The 13,125-nt window shown below is 49.3% G+C and overlaps 1 protein-coding gene across 1 annotated transcript; it reads right to left on the bottom strand.

Annotated features, from left to right (window-relative positions):
• Window positions 1-445: 445 nt before the first annotated feature.
• On the bottom strand, window positions 446-11,343 carry Serpinc1 (serpin family C member 1). Its single transcript, NM_001173401.1, is given in 7 exon segments — window positions 446-622; window positions 2,850-2,914; window positions 5,020-5,410; window positions 7,256-7,393; window positions 8,604-8,819; window positions 9,824-10,190; window positions 11,318-11,343. Coding segments are annotated over 7 exon segments (1,380 nt in total).
• Between the last annotated feature and the right edge of the window lie 1,782 nt (window positions 11,344-13,125).

Here is a 13,125-nt window from a genome sequence, read left to right as displayed (position 1 = left end):
TTTGGATGTGTCTTATCTGTGCTCAGAGAGATTGTTCATTTACATTTTTTTTTAACATGAGAATCTTGAGATTTCAAGCTTCCCCTTTGGGATGTCTGCCACTTTCCAAGATGCAACAGTGACATAACTAACTCCCTACTTTCTTGACCCAGGTGTGTTCACTGGGTGGAAAACAGTTGAAAACATCATTTTAATAAACGCCCCAATACATCTGTTTTTCCATCCCTGGTCTTTATTTCACATAGTTGTATCTTTTTTTTTTTTTTGTCTTTTTTTATCGGTACCCGGAATCGAACTCATGACTGCCTGCTTGCAAGGCAGGACTTATGCCGCTGAGCTAAATCCTCAGCCCGGTTGTGTCCATTTTTGAGATGGGAGCAGTTGTATTTACCTTTATTTTTGTTCACAAACCAAAATAGGAAGAAGTACAAGGAATAAGAATATTTTAGTTAACACAAGGGTTGGCTACTCTCCCCATGAAGATAATAGTGTTGAGAGTAACTTCCCGTATAAGAACCAGGAAGGGCCTGTTGGCCTTAAAGATCACCCTGTTGGGGTTCAGCGAACGGCCAGCGAGCAGGACGCCCGTACTCGCTGCTGCTTCACTGCCTTCCTCATTCACCTGCAGAGCAGAAGGGAAACAAGATGGCCAGTTAGCTGCACCGCAGGTCTCCACAGGCAGGCGAGCCACCAGCAGACACAGCCATTCTCATATGCACTGGGCTCAGACTGCCTTGCCCCAGCCCCATTCACCCAGGGAGTGGAACACACTGGTGTTCACTCGAGTCTGTGACATTCCAGTCATGTAACCCCGAATCAGAAATCTGAATGTACTGAAGGTCACATCTCTGGCTGGCATCGTGAACCCACATGGTGCCACAGAGAGTATTTTGTACCAGCTGATAGCAGAGATTCTGATGCAAGATCAGTGCTCTGTAGTGGAAAGGGGGCGTCAGAAATCCAGACGGCACTCCCCTAGCTGCTCCTCTCTGGTCCCTCTAGTTAGAAGAGGGGCTCCGGCACCTGGATGAGTTTTTATTAGAATTATAGACTGGGGTTTGGACTTGGCTGATACGCAGAACCACGACACATCATTGGAAGATATTGCCTAATTGCTCAGAGCAAAACTGACTTCCAAAAAAAAAAAAAAACCTGACTGTTCCTGAATTTTTTAAATTTTATTTACTTTTTCGGTTTTTTGGGACAGGCTTTCACTGTGTAGCCCAGGCTGACCTTACACTCAGTGATCCCTCCCCAAGCGTCCCTGGGTTTTGGGTGTTCCTGACAAAGCACCTTTGATCCCTGAGTTAGGGAGCTGATTTTTGTTTGTTCAGTTCATTTGTTGGTTGGTTTATTTATTTGAGACAGGGTCTGGCTGTGTTTCCAGGCCAGCTTCAAATTTGTTCTTATGTTTGTTTCCCTGTTTGGGGTTGTTTGTTTTTGGTTTGTGACAGGGTCTCACTATGTAGCCCAGGTTGGCCTCGAACTCTTGGGATCCCCCAGCCTCAGCCACCTGAATGTTGGGATTACAGGCGTGTGCCACCCTGCCGGGCAACTTGCTGGTTTTGGGGACGGTCTCCTTACGTAGTTCAGGCCACCCTTGAACTTGCCGTGATCCTTCTGCCGCAGCCTCCTGAGTGCCGGGGTCACAGGCGGGCACACCATGCCCAGCTCTCAGACTGTAAAGCAGGCCGTCTTCCCATGTCCCCTTGCCTGGCCTTGTCAATGCTGGGGTCACAGGCTTTGTACCGCTGGCTGGTGTTTTGTCCCCTCCCTGCTCTTCCAGTCCCCCGTCTTCACCCTCTACCTCCTCACGTTTTCATTCTCTAGAACCGCAATTGTGAGCAGACCAGAGCTTTTACAAGCTCAGCATCCTTCAGACTCCTGATGGCCTCCCTCTGCCCTTCTTCTTACCACTTTCCTCAGAACCAAACATTCCCCCCCAAGAGTGGAGCCCCGGACCATTGCAGGGCGCCGTGCTGGAACCTTCCCTGGGACCCTACGACGCCAGCCCCGTTCTCGGCTCTGGGCACTCCACACCAGCCCGTCTCCCTTCCCTTCCCAGCTGCCTCCCACCAAGAACATCCGCACCGCTGGTTCCCACGTCCCCTAGGAGCTCTGAACAGAAACCGATTCTCTGCCGTGTCCCGAAGTCTCCGTGGGAGAAAAAGCAGTGGGGGGGGGGGCTGAGCCGGGAGGCGCCCGCGCCGCGCCGGGGCGCACCAGCAGTCGCTGCGGTTCGCGCAGCACAAGGTCCTGTGCATTGTCCGCAGTGCCCTGTTGTTCCCCAGGATGCCTCGAGGTTACCGATCCACACTCAGCGCCATCCCTCACCCGGTCATTCGGTTCTCTTGTGCCACCAGCCCCTTCTGTCCTGTTTCCTGGGGAACAGGCGAGGCATCTTCTTCCCCTCCAGAATTATTTGTTTGTTTTTGTCTTTTTGACACCGGTGTCGTTATGCAGCTCAGGCTGGCCCTGCGCTCACTTTGCAGCCTCGGCTGGTCTAGAACGTGCAAGGATCCTCCTGCCTCACGTCCTAAGTGCTGAGATGACGGGCTTGCGCCACCGCGCCCGACAATGCTTTTCATTTTAGGACTCTCCTGGCTCTCAAGTCCTTCTTGTGGCATTGCCTTGCCTTTCCCTGTGTCGCCCTCCCCGTAAGTGTCCCTGCGTGACCCGACGGCGGGAGGGGTAGTCTGCAGGGCACGCGGTGGCCGCCGGAGCTGCGGAGCACAGGAATCCTGCCGTTCCCCAGCCCGTGTCGTCTGTGCCCCGCGCTCCAGGGTTACAGGTCACCCGAGACACCGCTGAGTCAAATACTGAGCTCAGAAACGCAGCGCGGAACTCACCTCGAGAAACGCCTTGTGGAACGCGTCGGAGACGAACAGGTCTTCCCGGCCATCGGCGGTAATACCTAGGAAGACCAGAGGGGGCGCTGAGACCCAGCCGGCCGGCTTCACCCCCAGGTAGGGGGAGCCGGTGTCGCTTAGCGTCCTTTGGGGCTTTTGGAAAGTAGAAAAAAAATCTTGGAACTTCACCTAACGATATTCCCCCTATAAGTATGTGCTAAAAATCCAACGTAGCTCTCGTGGATTTAATCTCACGCTTCCGCTCTTTTGGAGTAGAGGTTAGAGTAGTAGGTTAGATTACTGTTCTTAAGCCTCACATCCTTGTATGGATAGCTTTCTTTTCTGTCTGGCAAGAATGTATTTTTTTTTTCTTAGTACTGAAATTTGAAACTTGATGCCCTCATACAGTCTCGACAAGTGCTCAACCACTGAGCTACACCCCTGCCCTTTTTATTTTGAGACAGGACCTAACTTCCCCAGGCTGGCCTGCAACCTGGGATCCTCCTGCATCAGCCTCCCAGGTAAACAGGATTACACGTACGTATCATCACCCACAGTCAGTCTGGCATGTTGGGGACCACAAATTCACAGTAACTGGTTTTGTGGGATGAAAGGAAGGATTGGGGTTGTTGATACCACCCAGCAGGGATTTCCCACTAAGATCAAGTCATCTCAGGATTATACTCAAGGACAAGATACTTGTAAGCATAAGATCATCTACGCCTTCTTAAATCATCATAGGATTATACTCGGGTCAAGACACTGCAAAAGAGTATCTATGCCCTCTGGAGTGGAGTCTTTAGAGAGTAAAAAAGGTCAGGTCCAGAGACATTAACTTTCCAGCCACTGTTAAAATATGATACTTGTTTCTGCTTTTTATTTTTCTTGCAACATTCTTGAGACTGACAATTGAGACTCTTGGTCAGGTTCCTGATACTGACAATCGGGACTCTTGGCCTGGTTCCCGATATTGGCAACTTTTGTTGTTGTTTTGAGACATGGCCTCTCTATGCAGTTCAGGCTGACCTTGGGCTCACTTTGTAACCCAGGTTGCCCTTGAATTTGCAACAATCCTCCTGCCTCAGCCTTCCAAGTACTGGAATACAAGTGTGTGCCAAGGCGCCCATCAATCTGGCAACATTTTAAAGAAGGGCTAACTTTCAGAACTAATTTAAAGACAGCCCAGTAAAGGTAAATCCAATTACCTAGTATTATAAGCTTTTTTATGTATTTTTTTCACCATTATATAGTTTGTATTTGCAAACTGAAAAATAACATACTTGGCTGTATGTAAGTGAATAAAATTGTATGAGATATATAATTTTAGAACTTTGGTAAAATGGAAAATATATCAAAAATAAATAAATAAAGATCTGCATCAGCAGTTATAAATATCAACAGTAGCAAAAACAAAGACGACACGGGGTCTGTGCAGTTCACAGGCACATTCTTCTGAGCGCTTAAGGAACAGACAGTACCTATATTTTATAGCATATTCTAAGTAAATAGTTGTTAAATAATTATTTTAACTTTTTAATATATGTTTAGATGCTCTTATTTATCTTTGTGAGACAGGGTCTTGCTATGCAGTTCAGGCTGGCCTTGCATTTCCTTTGTAATCCAGGTTGGTCTTGAATTTGCAAAGATCCTCCCTACCTCAGCTTCCTGCGGATTACAGGCGTGTGCCACCACACCTGGCTCTAGATTGCTATTTTTAAAGGATGGTGAATTGAGCAATCACAGCAGCTTAACACCATTAACTTGGAAAAAGTTGGCAGTGTCTGTCCAAGTGACACTGAAGAAAACAAAGAAGCCTTTGGCACGTTAGGTGAAGGGCTGCTACATGTCAGCTAGGCCCAGATGTCCCCAGAGCTTATGTCTGTCTGTGCTCTGAATTCCAATCTGCTTTTGTGTCCTTCTCTACCTGGTTTCATCTATGAGATAGACTGGCAGGCGCTAGTGTCGGCTGGGCCCATGGAACTAGACCCGCAAACTGTCCTCTTTGTAGATAAGGAGACCGAGGTCCCCAGAGGGCAGAGGGTTTCCACAAGTTGGCAGTCACCCTGGGATTGGAATCCAGAAATCTTGACCTGAGGCTCCTTTCCACTCTTTCACTCGAATTCAGACCACCGTGGGGACAGAGAGGAAGAAAGCCCTGCCTGGTACCAACCTGGGAGTTTGGACTTCTCAGGAGTGAACAAGTCGACCAGACCCATTTTTTGCAGATGCTCCTTCAAACTGAAGCTGTCCTCAATGCGGAAACGTGGTATGTGGACCACCAGCAGGGTCTCCACCAACTCGTCCAACCACTCCTGCAGCAGCTCTGGGGTGAGCTCCTGCTCCATCTTGTCCAGGTTTTTCCCTGGCCCGGGCAGGATGAGCACCATGGTGATGTCATCACCTTTGAAGGGCAACTCCAACACCTGGGTACCTTCTGCCACACGCCGGTACCGAAACTTGCTTTCCTGGTACATCATGGAGACCAAACACTTCTCCTTGTTTGCCTTGTGAAACGGCTCCTGCTTTGTGCTGTCAGGGCTGAACTTTGACTTCCACAGGCCCTGGAAGAAGACACAAGGGGGAAGAATCCCAAGGCAAGAACAATCCATGGGAAAAGTATTTATTGGCATGGAACATTCACATTATCTTCTTACATTAATCTATAGAGTTTTCAGGAAAGAAAGTTTAGAGGCCTGTGCATGAAAAGGTGAACCATCACTGTGTCCATGCAATGGAATTAGAAGAGGATTTTCTAATTGTGTACTTTTCTGTGTTTCTCAGATTTTTAGCAATGACTATTGCCTTCATAACCAGAAAAAATAAAATCTAAACCCAAGGATAGCCTACAAGCTTCCTTACAAGTTCTCTTTGATTGAACTCTAGTTGCCAGCCTGCCCTGCCAGAGAGAGAGAGAGAGTCCTGGCTGGCTTCACTTCCATTCCTTAGCACTTCCTGGCTCTTTGATCTGGAGACAAGTCATTGACTTTTCTAAATGGTGGTTTCTCACCTGTGTGATTAGGAACTTCTGGCAGCCAATATTTATAAAGTGCTTGTACAAGAAGGGTGTACAGGCCATGTTCCGAGCATCTTATGTATGTTAACTTACTCAGTCTGCTCTGTAATCCTATGAGGTGGATCTGTCATTATTACCATTTCATAGGTACAAAAATCCCAGGTAAGCCACTTACCCAGTCTGCTCTGTAATCCTATGAGGTGGATCTGTCATTATTACCATTTCATAGGTGCAAAAATCCCAGGTAAGCCACTCAAATTCACGTACTCAAAAAATGAGTCAGAATTTAAAATTAAGCTGTAGGACTGGCGATTTAGCTCAGTGGCTTAAGTGCCTGCCTAGCAAGCACAAGGTCATGAATTCAATCCTTGGTACCAAAAAATTAAATTAAGTAAAGTTAAATTAAGCTATAAGAGTTTTTCATGTTCTCATTTGTGATGTTGTGAGAATCAAGAGGGTTAATAAATGGCAGGTCGGGGTTGGGGGTTTAGCTCAGCGGCACAAGTGCCTGCTTGGTAAGCACAAGGTCGTGAGTTTGATCTTTGGTACCCCCCCCCAAAAAAAAGAAAAGATAAGAAATGATAGATTGCTGAGTGTGGTAACACATGCCTGTAATCCCAGTACTCAGAAGGCTGAAGCAGGAAAAGTGCCATGAATTTGAGGCCAAGCTGGGTTACATAAAGAGTTCGGGGCCAGCCTGAACTACGTGGTGAGATCCTATCCCCCCCCCCCAAAAAAGTAATAAATGGTAAATGATTCTACACTGTAGAAAGTAATACACGTTGTAGAAATGCAGTTTCCTCTGTTCCTGGGGAACAGGAAGCCCCACGAGACAGGCTGCCGGAGGAAGAGGGAAGAATGTGTGTGGACCGCATCTCTGACGGGTGGCCTTCCTGCTCGGCCAGGATCTGTTTGTGCCCGCCTCCCTGAAGCAGTGGAGCTGGAGCAGTCTGCAGCACTCTGGACTGGCTGAGGGCAGCAAAGGGTCTGCTGTAGGCGGTGGAAGGGCAGAGCCTTTCTTTGTCTACCCTGAGGGGAGCCCGCTCCGGGATGTTCAGATGCAGTAGAAGCTGCTCTGGACACCAGGGAGATTCGTTCCAAATTCCAAAGGGAGTTAACTGGGTGGCAAAAATACACCCCTCACTGTCACATCAGGATGTGTGTTTGTGTATGTCTCGCGTGTAGGAGGGTTTACCACCGGGCACACCTTGTAGCCAAAAGGGCTGCCTGTGTGGTGTGCAGACACTGCTCTTGGTGAATGTACCTGTCTTCCAAAAAGCGTGTGGACCATTTCTCAGATGCTGTCTTCCTCCACGTGCCCAGAAGTATGAAAGAGAATGAGCTAAAGAGCAAGAAGAAGTGGCTGGGGTCTCCCGAGGCCCAGTTCCAGTACCTTGAAGTAGATGGTGTTAACCAGCACCAGAACGGTGAACTCATCGATGGTTCCGTTGGGAATGACGTTGGTGATGCGGCCTTCTGTCTTGTTGGCCACCCAGTCATTGATGATCTGTCTGGACTGCTCTGCATGGGCCTAAGGGGGACAGAAAGCAAACCTGCCCACCCTGTGCTCCACCGACTTCTTTCCCTGGCAGCATTTTATTTCCTTCATTATCCCCCTGCCTTTCAACTGCTTAATTAAGAAGCCATCATTTTAGGGGCTGGCAATATAGTGCGGTGTCACAAGCACCTGCTTGGCAAACACAAGGTCCTCAGTTTGATTCCTGTTCCCCTCCCCACAAAAAATAAAGCAAACTGAAGAAACCTCACAGATCTAATATAGTATCATTGATTTTTATATAGTTAATAAATATAAGATGGTAAAGAAATAAGAGATAAAGGAATAGAAAGGAAAGAGGGAGAAAAGTCTTTTTAAAAGAAGCTAAAAGCTGGGGTATGATGGCACATGCCCGTAATCCTAGCATTCTGGGAGGCTGAAGCAGGAGGATCTCAAATTCCAGCTCAGCCTGGACAACTAGGCAGTGTAGAGAGACCCTGTCTATTTTTTTTTTTTTTTTTTCCTTTTTATCGGTACCGGGGATCGAACTCATGACTGCCTGCTTGCAAGGCAGGCGCTTACGCCACTGAGCTAAATCCCCAGCCCCCAAGAGACCCTGTCTTGAAACAAAAGAGCTGGAGATGTAGCCTAATGCAAAGTCCCTGGTTTCAAATTCCAGTACTGGGTAAAAAAAAGAGAGAGATGAAATGTCTTTTCTGACATCAGAGCAACTAAACTCTCAAAAGAGTTTCCAAAAACATGCTCTACAGAAACAGTGAGTGGTGACAGGGTTGAAAGGATAGGAGGAAGAGGGAAGGGCCTACGTGTTCAAATAAATTGAAGGAGTTCTGGCTGAACAGAGCCAGTAGGTCTCTCTGTTGTAGAACTCAGAACACTTAACAGACTCCTGTGCTTCAGGGATCCCCCACATATCAATTTTATTTGACTTCAGCAACTGTGTACATTAAGTAAAGTCTCTCATAGGACTGGCATCTCCAGTAAACCTTTGTTATAAATCTGAACTAGGTGGAATGAAGCGCTGATTATTTATACGGCTTTGTGAGAGCAGCCTCTGCAATCCAAGCTGTCCATACCACTGGCTTCTGAAGTTTCCAGAAGAGTTGGCATTCGGAGCCAGCCGCCCCTGGTCTTTAGCTGGCAGAGCAGCATTCCTGGGACCCTCTACCCCTCACGCTCCAGGAGGACAGGAAGAGCTCCGAGGTGAGAGGTGGCACCTGCGACTCACCTTGAAGTCCAGGGGCTGGAGCTTGGCGCCGTAGACCGCCTCACTGATGCCCTGGTAGCTCTCGCTGAAGGTCAGGGATTTGTCTCCAAAAAGGCGGTTGGCCGCTACTACCAAGGAGGACTTGTTTGCTTTTCTATAGAGGCGACAGTTGAGTTTGGCAAAGAAGAAGTGGATCTGATCAGATGTTTTCTCAGAGATGGTATCAAACTTAAAAACCTGTGGGAGCCGGAGGAAGATGGTGGGTTTAGTGGGGAGGCCCGGCTGCCGGGGCTGAGAAAAGCCACCCAAGTGTGCTTGGAGCTCAAGCCTGGCACAGTGCGAGTGCTTGACCCCCAGTGAGGGTGAGTATGTGGATAAACGAGATGAAAGGGCAGGAGGCACAAAGATAAAGCACCGGCAGCTGGCCAGTCCTGAAGAGTTCCATGCCCACATGAGGATCTTTCCTAACAGAACACCGAAAGTCCCCTTGGCAATGGGGACAGAGAGACGCTGCAGCCGCAACTTTCCTGGTAACAATCCTTTCTTGGCTTCTACAGGGGCAGCTGCTCTTGGAGCTCTTGTGGGACACTGACTGTGATAGGGCTGACAAGGGAAAAGAGTGATTCCCTTCCCAAGGAAACAAACGAGCGTCAGGGCTGACAGGACGGTGAGGCTGCTCTTTTCCTCACCTCCAAACTCTGTACCAAGTGCCAAAGGCATTTTGGTTTTATATATTCTGATTTTGATTTTCCTGATTTTGTTTCAGTATATAATAATAATTATTATTATTTATTTTGTACCAGGGATTGAACACATGATCTCATGCTTGCCAGGCAGATACTTGTGCCACCGAGCTAAACGCCTGGCTCAGAATGTAATTGTTTGAAAAACCAAAAGAGCTGGATATGTTGGTGCGCATCTGTAATTCCAGCACTTGGGAGGCTGAGCCAGGAAAGTGGCCATGAGTTTGAGGCCAGCTGAACTACACAGTGATTCTCTGTCTCAAAAACAAACAAATCCAAACTAAACAAAAACTGAAAGCTTGCCGCCCAGTTTCTTCTCTAGAGTCCCACCACACTTCTGTAATAGATAACAGGGCATGGTGGTTTGGAAGTGTTGTTTGTTTCCTTGGTTTTTGTTTTTTTGTTCTGCTGGAGACCAAACCCTGTGCACCGCTGAGCACACTCTTCCCCTGGAGCCAGGAAGACACCAGTGAGGGGTGGGAGGTGGGGGGACTCTACCTCCATCAGCTGCTTGAGGGTGTCATTGCAGGCACCCAGCTTGGTCATAGCGAAAGCTGTGGAGATACTCAAGGGCGACAGGAAGATGTTGTCGTTTTCATTCTTAGATTTGGCCAGGTGCTGGTACATGGTGGTGGCAAAGCGGGAATTGGCCTTGGACAGTTCCCAGACTCGGCGATTGGTGGCCTCGGGGATCTTCTGCTCTGTGCCTTCATACTCGGTTGCTTTCTTGTCTGGGACTCGGTAAATGCACATGGGATTCCAAGGCACATCCCTGGGCTTCGCCACACAGATGTCCTCCACGGGGTTCCCTTGACAGGCCACACTGCTCCACAGGGTGAGCAGCACAGAGAGCAGACAGACCTGCCTGCGAGGGACAGGATACGGGATAAGCAACACAGAAGGGCCGGCTGTCACCAGAGAGTCCCGCTCTCAGGCCCACCAGGGCCCAGCCTTGTCACCAAGCACTAGACCGTGGGACAGGGTGACAGGGCCCTGCTGGGCTTGCGGTCAGGCTCTGTGGCCGAGGCTTGAGCTCTTGTGCGCTGGGGGTGCATCCGGCCCGCAAGGATTCTCCATACCCTGGTGCTCAGAACAAAGTGAGGGCAGCCATGGGGCCAGCAGCAGCTGGGGAGGGAAGCCCTCAAAGGGCTGGAATGTAAACCTGCGCCCTCAAGGCTGGGAGAGAGTTTTGACACGGACAAGCATGAATGAGTGGAGCAGGCCACATCGAGGTGCGCGCGACTCCCAGCCCTCCAGCCCTCCAGCTCTAGCCCTGACCTTCCACGGGGCTCGGACTGACCGCTGCATGGTTCCACCGCAAGTCCTGCAGTGGGACCCAGCGGGCCGGCCCCGCCTTTCCTTCTGTGGCCATCCGCGCTGTGAGCAGAACCAGCATCCCCCAGAGGTCCAGTCCAGAGACCTGGAAGCTCCCAGGCTCCCTGCTTTCCATCCCCTTCAGTCACCTCAGACGCAGCTCCTGGCTGCTGGCCTGCTGCTGTTACTGCCTTCACTCAGCCCCTTGGCCCGTTCTGTTGCCCAAAATGTGTAAGAGCTTCCAACAAGGGGTCAGGAAATGAAAACGAAGGTAATCTCACTTTTTAAAAACAGAGTGAAGGCGGGAGTCCGGCACGTGTGCCTGTAATCCCAGCGCCCAGGAGGGTGAAGGGGAGAGTCGGGGTCCACTGCTGCACATTCAGACCCTCAGATGGAAGCTAGAGGGGGCCTCAGAGCCCCACTGAGCACAAAAGAAAACCATGACAGTGGACCCGCCACCTCTTGTCACCCGTGCCCCCTGGTCAAGCTGGATCGAGGAAGAAATGTGTGTGGTGTTCCCTGGGGAAAGCGGTTCAGTAGAAGCTCCCGAGACCTTGGGGAGGGGCACCCAGGGGGAAGAGGCACACAAAGGGGGTCAGGAGGTCCTTGTGGGCTCAGTTTACCCCCTGGCTCCTTGGAGGAGTAACAGTGTGGAAAGGGAAGGCTCAGCCCTCTTACCTCTTCCCTGAAGCCCTGGAAAACATGGTCGCTGGGCTCCCGGGGGCTGGCAGGAGAAGGTAGCCCTGGAGGCAACCCCTCTGACACTGGCCCTTTGCTCTGCCTCTGCCTGAGGTTCTAGGGCCGGAATGGGGGATGGAGCTGTTCGGAAGGGGAGGGCTGAGGTCAAAGGCTGATGACCACTTCCCGGGGTTAAGCAAAGTATAGAGTTCCATGTTACTCAATGGGCAGAGAAGTTAAAGTTCAGTCAGGCCCAGGGAAAGCATGGCCCACCTCTCCTAGCCACAGGCCTCATTCTCCTCCTCACCTTACCCAAAAGGAAAGGACCATGTCATGAGCTCAGTTTGCTTAGGAAACACCTGATTCAGGAGAACGCAGCTCGACTCTTTTTTCTGGTTAATCCCATAAGAAGGTAGCAATAGGGTAGGTGAATGTAAAATAAGTTGAATGTATAGAAACTTCTGGCTGGGTATGACGGTACATGCCTGTAATCCCAGCACTCAGGAAACTGAGGCAGGAGGATCACCGTAGTTCAAGACCAGTCTGGGCTACACAGTAAGGCCCCCTCTCTTAAAAAAAAGAAAAAGAATGAAGAATGAAAGCAAACCAGCTAGATTTAGCTTCCCACTTCTTTAATTTAATCCCCTCCCAAACTCTCATTCATAGTTTTCTTTGTGGAGAGAGAGCAGTGGGAGAGAGACTCTTGAGTCTATCTACTCGGAGGAAGGAGAAATAAGCTGCTACCTGCAGGCTTCTGAGAGCTGCGGTGTCCCAGGCCCAGGCCCTGGCACACAGTGGTCACAACTATGGCCCCAAACAGACCAGTCCTGTTCATCCAGGAAGTGCTGGGAGGCAGCACAACTGCAGGGTGCATGCGGATAAGCCGGTGTTCGGGAAATACTTAACCAAACTCTGTTGGGGGATTGGGAGTAGGGGCAAGTGAAAAACATACATGCAATTCAATCTTTTTTGTGTGTGTGCTAGGAATCAAACCAGGGCCTTGTGAATGTTAGACCAGTGCTTACTAGTAAGCTATATTACACTTTTATTTTTTATTCTTTTTTTTTTTTTTTTTTTTTTGGTCTTTTTCATTTTTATCAGTACCAGGGATCGAACTCATGACTGCCTGTTTGCAAGGCAGGTGCTTATGCCGCTGAGCTAAATTCCCAGCCCCTATTTTTATTCTTGAGACAAGGTCTTGTTGACTTGCTCAGGGCCGCCTCTAACTTGTGATCTTCCGATCTCCTGAGTAGCTGGGATTACAGACCTGCATCACAGGTGCATATCAGGTGAATGAAATTCCTCAGAAAGAGCAAACAAACTGAATTGTGCCTGTGGGTATTGTTACCTTAATAGCCAGTAGGCCGGTAAGTAAATCCAAACTAATAGTATAGATAAAGGGCAGGTTTAGTTTTCTTTCCCTTTTCTAAATAGCCAGAAACAGTATCACCAGAACTGCTGCAACAGTGTCCACAGAAGGGGCAGGGAGTAGCTAGTGGTGCAGCACCTACCTGGCAAGCGTGAGGTTGTGAGTTTGATTCCCGGTACCAGCAACCAGAAGACAAAAACCCTGTGTCCACAGAATATAGAGGACAGCTTCTGTGTAACCCAAGATTTAGAATCTGCTGCTGCAGTTATAAGACTTTTAGAGTGCTTTTTACAGACCCAAATCCAAATTCTTGGTGGTTCAGTGAGATACTGCGAGGACCCCTGTGGACAATGTGAAGAGGTTCCAGGAATTGTCATGGGTGCCCCCAATGAAAGACAGTGAGCCCAGCTAGGCCCGGCGCTTTTGGGAAACTGGGGTT

The sequence above is a fragment of the Cavia porcellus genome, unplaced genomic scaffold, assembly GCF_034190915.1.
Source record: "Cavia porcellus strain 051 isolate PalLab524CR breed Dunkin Hartley unplaced genomic scaffold, mCavPor4.1 scaffold_29, whole genome shotgun sequence".
NCBI classification, from domain to species: domain Eukaryota; kingdom Metazoa; phylum Chordata; class Mammalia; order Rodentia; family Caviidae; genus Cavia; species Cavia porcellus.
The sequence above is the reverse complement of the archived record's forward strand: the minus strand, read 5'-3'. Positions and strand labels throughout refer to the sequence as shown.